An 11,096-nucleotide genomic window follows, 5' to 3' on the forward strand; every position below is an offset into this window, starting at 1 on the left:
TATGAGGAGAAAAGATTAAAAATTACACTGTAAATTTTATGGACACCATCACGAATTAGTTGATCTATACGATGTGTTTGTGTATTAACTAACTAACGACATTTTATCATGTCTTAGATTGTGGTTTACCATCTACGTCGTCTGGTCTGCTAAGTACCGAACGTGAACTATTCCCGAATATGACTGTATTTAGTTATGATGTTTCTTTTGTAAGTCTGGTTGGATATTGTGTTATGTCTTATCGTTTGTGGTTTGAATTCTATTTTTATTTTCTGTATATATGTGAAAGTTAAGATAATTAATCTTATATGATTTTTAGTTTAAAGCAACTATATGCACAGGATTTATTTGTTTTTACACAGTTTTGATTTAGAAGAAAAACCGATATGGTTAGAGAATACAAATAACTACACCATTACAAACACAATTCTATATTTGATATTCTTGAAATGGTTAGAAAATACATAAAATAACACCATTACAAACTCAATTCCAATTTCATATTATATATTTTTAGAAAATTACCTATAATAAAATAAACGTCACAAAAATACGTCACTTTTTGAGGCGTTGATACATTCGTGTGACGCAGAGTTCATAATTATATTGTGGTGTACTGGTGTACTGTCGTAAATTCATGGAAGGTGTCCGTTGTTATTGTGTGGTTTACATGTTGTAATGTACTATTATATTATTTATTTATGTACTTCTCTGGCCTGAGTGTTCTTGCGTTTATTTGTATTGTACTCCTGTCACGTAATGTTATCATTTAGCGGTAATTTTAACATTGCCATATAAGCGGGAGGTTTGGTAAGCCATAAAACCAGGTTAAACCCACCATTTTTTCTTAAAATGTCCTGTACCAAGTCAGGTTTATGGCAGTTGTTATCAAATAGTCCGTTTCTATTTATTTTGGCGTTTGTTTTTGTAGCCTTTCAGTGTTTCTGTTGTTCCGTTGTTTTCCTCTTGTTTCCCTCGGTTTTGGTTTGTGACCAGGATTTGTTTTCGCTAAATCGATTTATGACTATTGAACAGCGGTAAACTTCTGTTGCCTTTATATGTCATAAAAAAAAATTTAAACAATTGTATAACATTCATAAAATTGAATTGTTTTCAGCACTGCATCATGCTATTTATATACATTTTGATACTAAACTGAATTTTTAGGGGGGTTTATTTTGTAAAATTTTGCATCATAAATCTTGATCAGTATGTTTCTTAAAACCATATTATTGTACCTCGATTTTGGATTTAATTAAGAATGTCCTTCTTATACTTTTTGGATAAACACTGAAAAAACTCATTTTGGTTTTGAGCTAATCTTCTTGGAAAAGGCAATGCTAGTGTTAACACCTTAGTACACTACAATACACACATGGAGCTTTGAAACTGTAATCTTTGGTACAGATTGAAGGCTTTGTTTAAAAATGCTAATAGCATAAAACAAATTCATGGAAATTGGCCCTACCTCTCTCTTTAATAATCTACATTTATTTTTTGTTCTTAGAAATTATCGAATTGTACATTAAATGAGTTTGAACTGTAGCAGTTTTTCTGCGATGAAGTCTCATCTAGTCCATGATTATGAATTTATCTTAGTTGATCTGCATTGAGGATCATTTCTACTAACCATACCACTTTTATCAGAATGTATTTGGTTGCATGTCAGAATTCTTATGAATGTCCATCGGAAATTCATGTTGCATAGGGCATACAAGAGCGGATTAACTGTGCTGTTGATATAGCACAGCCAGTAACCTGAAATATAAAGGACACATTTGATTGATTGATTGGTGTTTGCTTTACGCCGCATCAGCGCAAAAAGGCTACATCGCGGAGTAGACAAATTTGAAAAGGAAACTACTTTTAGTGGCTTTTTGTATGACCCTTTTTAAAATATAACTACGTTCAGATATTTCTAAAAAAAGAGTTCATTTTATACATTAAACTTATCGGCATTTCATTAATACAAAAATTTGGTTGTTCATTATTTTATTGTAAACCCGTCACTTTATATTGCAATCTATGATACTGTTTGCTATGAAATTACTACCTTATACCTTGGACAATCGAGTGTAACATTTTTTTGTAATCGACGTGTCTTTGTTTTGTTTTGTTGGATGCGAGTTCGGGAACAGACGTACGGGTCGTAACAAAATTGTGTTTTTGTTTTAAATTTTTGTTGGTTTTTTTGTTAGTCTCTTTTAAGTTTACAAATTCTGGAAATGCATTCCAAACATCATATGATGAAATGAATTGTTTCTTTCGTGAGAAAGGTAACGAGTTACAGGGAGAACTCAGAAACTATTGATAAAATACAAGAATATGAACAAAAGGAAAACAGAATACACCTACTTATCAACAAGAGAAGAACATTGTTATACCGGCAGACACCTACTAAGAACATGGGATCCAAAGAGAATGTAAGACAAAAGGCCTTATCTAGGTTGGGGTCATATTTAGCTTTCGTCATCAATTTGTGCAAAACATTATAGCTATTTCATTGGAAAACACGTACTCTGACCTACAATTGTTTACTTTGTATACATTGTGACTTGGATTAAGAGTTGTCTCATTGGCACTCATACCACATCTTCTTATTTATACTTGTATTAAGACATATCAAAGAATAAATTTATTATAGATACCAGGATTAAAATTTGGTACGCCAGAGGCACGCGCTTTTCGTTTACAAAAGACTAATCAATGAAATAATCTGGTTTTTTTTATATATTCTATGACATTGATAATGCTGAAACATCACTGGTTTACATAACCTGGGACTAATACATATCTATTGGTCCAAAAACATGCTTGCTATAAACTGTCATTATTATCTTTTTTAATTTTAAAAGTGTCCACTTGCACTTGTCTTTGTTGTTTCATTATTTTTTAGAACGTCAGAGAGACTTCCAACTGCTAAAACGTCTGAAAATTAAAAACAATTACAAGCATATATGAAAAAGAAGATGCGGTATGATTGCCAATGAGACAACTCTCCACAAGAGACCAAATGACACAGAAATTAACAACTATAGGTCACCGTACGGCCTTAAACAATGAGCAAAGCCCGCACAGTCAGCTATAAAAGGCCCCGAAATGAAATGTAAAACAATTCAAACGAGAAAACTAACGGCCTAATTTATGTACAGAATAATGAACGAAAAACTAATATGTAACACAGCAACATGTTTTTCTTTGATGCAATGCTCATTGTGGCATATGACTTTCCTGGAGTGTTACATTTTGAAACATACAGTAGCTAAAATATTTGTTAAGTGCGATAACTCATTTTCATTGATTTATTAACTTTCAAGTTTAATGATATATTCTTATAGTATAAAATATTTGCCTTTAATTATGTTTAGTATCTGTCAAGTTAAAACATTGTTAAAAAGAAGTATGGTCAATTTATCTCTTTAAAACTTATGTTTACATTTATACATACCAAAATGATACACAGCATTCGGTACACAGTTCGAGCAAAAACAAGATATAATCACATTAACATGATATGGTGTCCATGTTATAATAAATGCTAATAGAATAGCGGTGAGTGTTCTTGCAGCTTTATCGCCTTCTCTGTCAGGATGAGACTTTCCTCCATTCCTATTAGATACTCCACTTATAGTAGATACTGTGCTATCAATTGATACATGCCTATCGAGTTTGCCGCGACAATTGTTTGTAGCTTTGTTAGCTGGAACATCAGCTCGACATGCATATTTCGACTTAAAAGCAGCATGTTCCAATGCAACACTGTAGACCCTTTGATAAAAAACAATCATGATAAAAACCGGCAGCCAAAACGCCAAGATATGAGTAGTTATGGTAACATAAGCATTTGAATATAGAAATGAAATGTAGCAATCATTTTCTGGGACGGTACGCTCGCCTTTTATGTAAGGCATCGCAAAAATCAATGGTATCCACAGTAAACTCGAAATCACCCAAACGGAAACAATCATTCTTATAACTTTTTTAGATGTCCTATTAGCTCTGTAAGTCAATGGTCTCTTGACGGAAAAATATCGGTCTACACATATGATAACTAGATGTAATGCTGATGAGTTACTCATGACATAGTCCATTGATAGCCAAAGATCACATGGCAGAGAACTGAACGGCCAATGTCCCAGGAGAACATATACAGTATATAGAGGCATTGATATTAACCCAATAGCTGAATCTGCAACAGACAAACTTGCCAAAAAATAGTTGTTTAGTATTCTCAATTTCTTATTCATTCCGAAAGATATCATCACCAAAAGATTTCCACCTAGGGTTAAAAACGCAAGAATACCTGCAAAAATTGCAATTAGAATAAACTGTAATTTGGTAAATTGTTCATACTCCGTCAGTGTTTTGTTACCTAGTGAGTTATTTGTTTCCATCTGAAGGCTGGTGTAAACGTCCGATCCAGTCTCTGTAGATATGTACTTCAACGTTGACATTTCCATCGTCTACAAACTGCACAGCATTCAAATACGTCCAGGTTCCACGGAAAACTTCCAGTATTTATGAAATCAATCTCTCCCATGGGCCTGTTAAGTGTAATTTGATAAAATCATTTATGGCAGTTTAAATATCATCTCTCTAATCGAAGAAAGTCTATAATTAATTTTATTCATTTAAGGAATTTTTTTTTTAGATTGATGTCTATGAAAATTCTTCCACCGAATTAAAAAAACGTACATGTTAAGAGAAACTGTGAAGAGTATTACTAGTATATTATGTCACATAGAGAGGTGAAAGAAACACGTAAATTGTTTTTTTGTCAAACTTGGCGAGATATAAATATGATGTAATAGTAATTCGTTATTAATTTTATTTTACAATCAAACAGCATGATTATCTGGAATATCAGAAATAGTTTTAAAATTTCATTTTCTACGTTTCTGCTATGCACAAAATAGTGAATCAGTTAAGTAGCCGCGAGAGATGTTTGTTTTTATTAAGACCTTAAGATCCATTAATATAATCAACTTTCCGCAGATTAACAAATAAGGAGCACTTTAAGCAAATTTTGATTGGCATCGGTGCTTAAAATTAATTCATTAAGTCTGAGACAAAATACTGGATGTTTATTGATTGAAGGTACAAACTGAATTTCACTGCCTAAACGGGGGTTCAAGTTGCACGATCATGAAACACCTGATTACCATATATTCATTGCTGCTTTTACACAGTAGCATGAAACTTGTAGACTTTGCACGCTTCACTTTAATATTTCATGACACAAGTTTCATGCGACCACTTATCTCTGTTCAACCAGCGATCATGATTTGAGATTAGTGCATGACATGAAATCATCATTTCGGGGCCTTTATAGCTGACTATGCGGTATGGGTTTTGCTCACTGTTGAAGGCCGCACGGTGACCTATAATTATCAACTTCTATGTCATTTGTTCTCTTGTGGAGAGTTGTTTTATTGGCAATCATATACCACATCTTATTTTTATATTTGCAAATGTTTCCCCGGTCGCCAAGTATATTTGTCTTATGAATTTAATATCGACATGCGTGCGAATGGGTGGATTTAAGGCATATGCAGCCCACAAACATGATAAAACGCAAGAAAAAGACAGACATGTTTGAGATCAAGTTTCTTTGCACGTTGTAGCACATGGCAAGCCCTTGATAGTCACAACTCCAGACAAGGCAAGTTGTTAATAAATATAAAATCAACCGCATACACGAAATTCCTAAAAGGATAAACGTAATAATATATATAAAAAAAAACAAATACAATCATGGATGAGATTACTACGAAAGCCTATTAGGGTCACAAAAAAAAATATTGATCGCGTAAAATTTTACGAGATAAATATCTCGTAATTACGAGAAAACTATCGCGTAATTACGAGACAATTATCGCGTAATTACGAGAAAACTATCGCGTAATTACGAGATAATCCTTTCTTATCTCGTAATTACGAGATAATCCTTTCTTATCTCGTAATTACGAGATAATCATTTTTTATCTCGTAATTACGAGATAATTATCGCGTAATTACGAGAAAAACTATCGCGTAATTACGAGATAATTATCGCGTAATTACGAGATAACTATCACGTAATTACGAGATAATTATCCGTAATTACGAGATCATCATCGCGTAATTACGAGAAAACTATCGCGTAATTACGAGATAATCATTTTTTTTTATCTCGCATTTTTATACGCCCGTTTACGGGACGTATTATGGTATACCGTTGTCCGTCTGTCCGTCCGTCGTCAACACGTCGGACATTAACTCAAAAACGCTTTAACTAATTTGCATAAAACTTTGGTGAATTGTTTATGTCTATTGACGTGAGCTCCCTTTCGTTTTTTTATATATTTTAGATTTTACGTTTCCGAGTTGTGGGGTTTTATTCATAAAGAAAGGGGGATTTTCTAGTTTTCGGACAAAAATAAAAAATGTTTTCAGTAGTTCTTATAAAATTTTGGTGAATAGTTTATATCTATTGATGTAAGCTCCCTTTAAATTTTTATAAATTTCTAATATGACATTGAGAATTAATTGAACTTTATTTGTTTATAGCCTGACAACAGATTTACTAAGTATTGCGCAACAGCACAGTGTATTGCACAACAGCAAGAAATCTTTAATTGAATATAAATTCAATTCAAATAACTAATTTCAAGTTCTTTGACTACATTTATTCAGAAACCTATAATATGTCGAATATTTAATTACAATCCGAATTCAGACCTGTATCAAGCTTGAATATTGTGTCCATTTTTGCCCCAATTGTTCAGGGTTGGACCTCTGTGGGCGTATCCAGGTGCGCTCAGCGAAGCAGTTTATTTTATCTCGTAATTACGCGATGATTATCTCGTAATTACGCGATAGTTTTCTCGTAATTACGAGATATTTATCTCGTAATTACGAGATCAATATTTTTTTTTTGTGACCCTAATAGGCTTTCGTAGATTACTGACTTTTTTGTGAACGTCGGTTTTGTTCTTAATATAAGACATTTTTCATCCACTTCTGACAGGAAACCATAGCATAAAATTAAATGAACATAAGGTATACCAAACTCAAACATGTTTACATATACTAGCAGTAGAATAAGACTCGACTCTTTTTAATCGCTCTAATGTTCATTTTTGTGTTACCAAAAAAAAAACAGAAGTGTAGATCATTGTTAGAAATCGAAAAAGGAAAGAAGTAGGTTTGATGGTTCAGGGAATTCAACGATCTTAAGGATCCTGAATAACCAAAAAAATGTTCTGGTTTACACCAGAAACTCTACACAAAAAATTACGACACAAGGTATGATTTTACTTTCATTATTGTTATTTTCCTTTTTTTTGGACGGTGATGTTCCTTTGGCACCGTCTTACGAGGTTTGTATATCCCAACTAGTTCGCTATGCCCGTGTCTGGAGTGACGTTTTGGATTTCAATGAGCGTAATCTATGTATTAATAGTAAATAATAAGTAAGGAATTTCGTTACCACAAATTACTAAAAAACTTAACAAAATTCTTCCATATATACAAAGATTTGGTTTGCAAATTTGACAGTACCTGTTAAAAACTTATTTCAAACGGAATAGCACATCCTAAATTTTACGCGGTGATGTTGTTTACCAAGCCCGGAACTTTAGATACGATCCGGGTAAACTTATAAATCCTTTGAATAAACTTATTCTAAAAGGTTACCAATTAAACATAATTATATCTTTCAATATTGTTTTTATTGGTATAAATATTGAGTTTGTTATCAGTAAATAAAAACCATACTAAATAGTATTGTTATACACATATGCACTTTCACAGTACTACAATCTGTCGATACCTATATTTTGGCATTGCACAAGGTCATGTTTTTTTCTCTGGCTGTTAATGACGTCTTTTCACTAAATCCATTGGATGTTGGATGTGTACTGATTGATATTTTAGTCTTAGATGCATTATCTATTGGTTGTTATAGCCAGAGACATATATATGTGTATATATGTCTCTGTTATAGCTTTGAACTTGCTGTCAGTAAGTGCGAGTACTCTCAGATCTGTACTTTGTACTTTTGTTGTTGTTAGGAATGTATAAATACCCTGCCACGTCCGGTCTGTATTTTTGTTAGATGTTTTTCTGCCTTGTATCGGTCTGTCGAGTTAAGCCCTTTTCAACTAATTTTTATAGTTTATTATTATGTTATGCTGTAACACCACTGTCCCATGTTAGGAGAAGGTTGGGCGCTCACAAACCTGCTTAACCCCGCTACATTCTTTATGTGCCTGTATATATATATATACATAGTCGGGAACCTGTAGTTCAGTTGGTTCATGTCTATCATATTTGTTTTTCGTAAATTGTTTTTTTATGAATTAGGCCGTTAGTTTTCTCAATTGAATTGTTTTATATTTTTCATGTCGGCACCTTTTATAGCCGACTATACAATATGGATTTTTCTCATTGTTGAAGACCGTACAGTTGCCTATAATTGCGTACATCCCCTTCATTCGAACTTTGGTGGATAGTTGTCTCATTGACAATTATGCCACATCTCCTTATTTCTATATTGGTAGGTTTTTGAAATCAGAAAAGCTTGAAATAGTATTCATAACTTTTTGTCCTATTGGAAAAGCCTATGAATTCCTCATGGATCTGTTGGTGGCGATTGGTAGACCATTAATAACAGAAAATCATTCCGGGTTTTTTCAATGACGTTTTTTTAATTTCCGATAAAAAATCTTTAAATCCGTAACTGACATTCGTATACTGAATAGGTTTTTAAATATTATCTTGAAATATGTGAAATATAATTATCAGTATAAAAAGGTCTCTTTCATTTCAGAACTCATGGTGATAACCAAAATTAAATCCACGCGGTAACCTGCAAATTAATGTATAGATATTTTGAAGTAGTGATTAAAATTTCATTTTCAATTGCATAATTCATAGAATAAATTTGAATAGAGCAGCAGGGAATATTAAAGATATATGATTTTATTTAATTTTCGTGAAACAATATATGTATTGACATTGAAAATATCAATAAAGGCTGGAATCATTTGACTTGTAAGCTGCCATAGAACATACGGTGATCAGATACTTATATGTAGTTATCTGACACCAGATCATTAATTAAGAATACACAATTCTCAATAAAATCATCTTGCCCTCTATTTTGGACTGGACCAGAATATCAATATTGTTTTCAACTTTTAAACTTATTTTGCGACTTGGAAAATTTACCAGGATATCATGTCAAAAAGAATTGACTTTCTAAGCTAAATAAAGTAATCCATTTTGACATAAGTGTTAAATTTTGTCTCCCCTAAATTTTACATAATTTAATACATCGTGTTGGTATTCATCTATACATTGCATTCTTAACGAGCTCAGTATTAAAAAATTATAGATAAGTCAAAGTTTACGATTTTTTGATAAAGTAGATTATTTAAAAACTGTGCAATTACAACATATCAAGTAGTGAACACAAGCATAATAGAAAAAAAAATCTCAGGCATTGTAAACACCTCCCGGAAAAATCGAATTCTCATAGGAAAACATTTTCCAGCAGAACAATATTATTTTATTTTCAGTTCTGTTATAGTAAAAAAATAGAATAAGAATTGTAATGAGATTGAAATAAAAAAAAGGAATTTCAACTTAATAACATAAAACACTACAAAAGTAATCGACTGCACTGCACATATTGAGTTCCTCGACAAACAATGCCAATGTGGTATGGAAAATAATAAAACTAGTTTAACAAAGTATATTTAATTATTTTAGGGAAGTATATATGAAACTAATATTACATAATTGTCCATGTTAACCAAAAACTTACCTCAACATACTCACATCGTAAAGAGTAATAATTACATTACATGTATGTTTCATTATAATACGTTATTTTGATTGGCTAACAGCAATCTCGCGTCATTCTGAAATTAACCTTCATTTCAAAAAAATGAAATGTAACATTCATGATGACACGAGCTTCCACAATAAAGTGCACAGGTAAATAAAAGAAAAACTTGATAGAAATCGTGTTTTCATGATCCTAGCAAAAAAATGTAATAATAAGTATTGAATACATCTTTTAGTAATTTTATAGAGTAGTAAAAGCGTTGACCGTGCGCACGTTTTTAGAAGCGCTTCCGCGCTTCATACAAAATGTACTTCGGTCAACGCTTTTACACCCCAATAAATTTACAAAAAGAAGCATTTAATTCTTAAATGAATGCTGGTTTTATTCGAAGTTGATTGCATTTACAATTTATTAAAATTAAAATCGATACTAGTATTGTTTATGCAATTCACTATACCGGTGACGAATACAGGACACCATCGACAAAATATTGAAAGACCAGGAAATATCAGAGAGACGTTCAGTAAATATTATGAACCACACACAAATATTTTTTGTTATAATAGTAATCTTTTCTTTGATAGTGGTGGCTTTATATCAGACTAGAACAAACTTATAACAGTTGTGTTCACAGACCTCAAAGATGAGATGATTAATTGTATTCAGTTTTTACCTTCAGTATTACATTTTAATGGATATGACATTTTAACACTGTGCTGTCTTGGTATAAAAAGGCATTATTATTCAATTTTATAATGCAAGGAGAAAAACTCCATAATTTATATTAATTTCGTTAGCTTAATGGACATTGTTCATTATATGTTTCGCTAAAATGGTCTAAACATTAACGCTAGATGGGTTATCATTTTGCGCTAAAACGATGAAATGTATCGCCTTTGTAACTGATTATGATAGAATTTTATGCTGGAAGTCTATAAGATCAATATCTTAATAAAGAAACTTAACAAATTTATCAATTATATTTGTAAATAAGGTAAAAGTCAAACAAACCCTGCCTGACTTGCATGTTCACCTTACAAACAGAGTTACTCCCTTTAAACCCAATATAGTCGACCTATTACTTATATTGTCCGAGACAAAGTCCTATTCATGAAACTTAAAAATCGACAGATGTGAACCAAAAAATGATGTCAAGATAATATCAATACTGTTTAACGCACATGTACATTGTCCCATCACTTACGATGGCAAAAAAAAGGAGATGAAAAAAAAAATCAGTGGTTATCTAAGAGGCAAAGCC

The 11,096-nt window shown here is 32.1% G+C and overlaps 1 protein-coding gene across 1 annotated transcript; it reads right to left on the reverse strand.

The window, feature by feature from the left end:
* Positions 1 to 1,582: 1,582 nt before the first annotated feature.
* Positions 1,583 to 10,539, reverse strand: LOC127736982 (muscarinic acetylcholine receptor M5-like). The gene is made up of 3 exons (XM_052247540.1): positions 10,509 to 10,539; positions 3,449 to 4,303; positions 1,583 to 1,758 (listed from the first exon to the last, which is right to left on the reverse strand). Exons 1-3 carry the CDS (start codon positions 10,537 to 10,539, stop codon positions 1,583 to 1,585), a joined length of 1,062 nt encoding a protein of 353 aa, XP_052103500.1.
* Between the last annotated feature and the right edge of the window lie 557 nt (positions 10,540 to 11,096).

This window comes from Mytilus californianus, unplaced genomic scaffold (assembly GCF_021869535.1).
Source record: "Mytilus californianus isolate M0D057914Y unplaced genomic scaffold, xbMytCali1.0.p SCAF_4, whole genome shotgun sequence".
In the NCBI taxonomy this organism is placed as follows: Eukaryota; Metazoa; Mollusca; class Bivalvia; order Mytilida; family Mytilidae; genus Mytilus; species Mytilus californianus.

Excerpts from the sequence above, each read along its gene's own strand:
- LOC127736982 (XM_052247540.1), bottom strand. The coding sequence starts at position 10,539 with ATGTCATATCCATTAAAATGTAATACTGAAG. Across the intron at positions 4,304-10,508 it reads ATTAAAATGTAATACTGAAG|GTATTCTTGCGTTTTTAACC; the intron begins GTAAAAACTGAA and ends CAATTTTTGCAG. Across the intron at positions 1,759-3,448 it reads GAATGCTGTGTATCATTTTG|GTTACTGGCTGTGCTATATC; the intron begins GTATGTATAAAT and ends TTTATATTTCAG.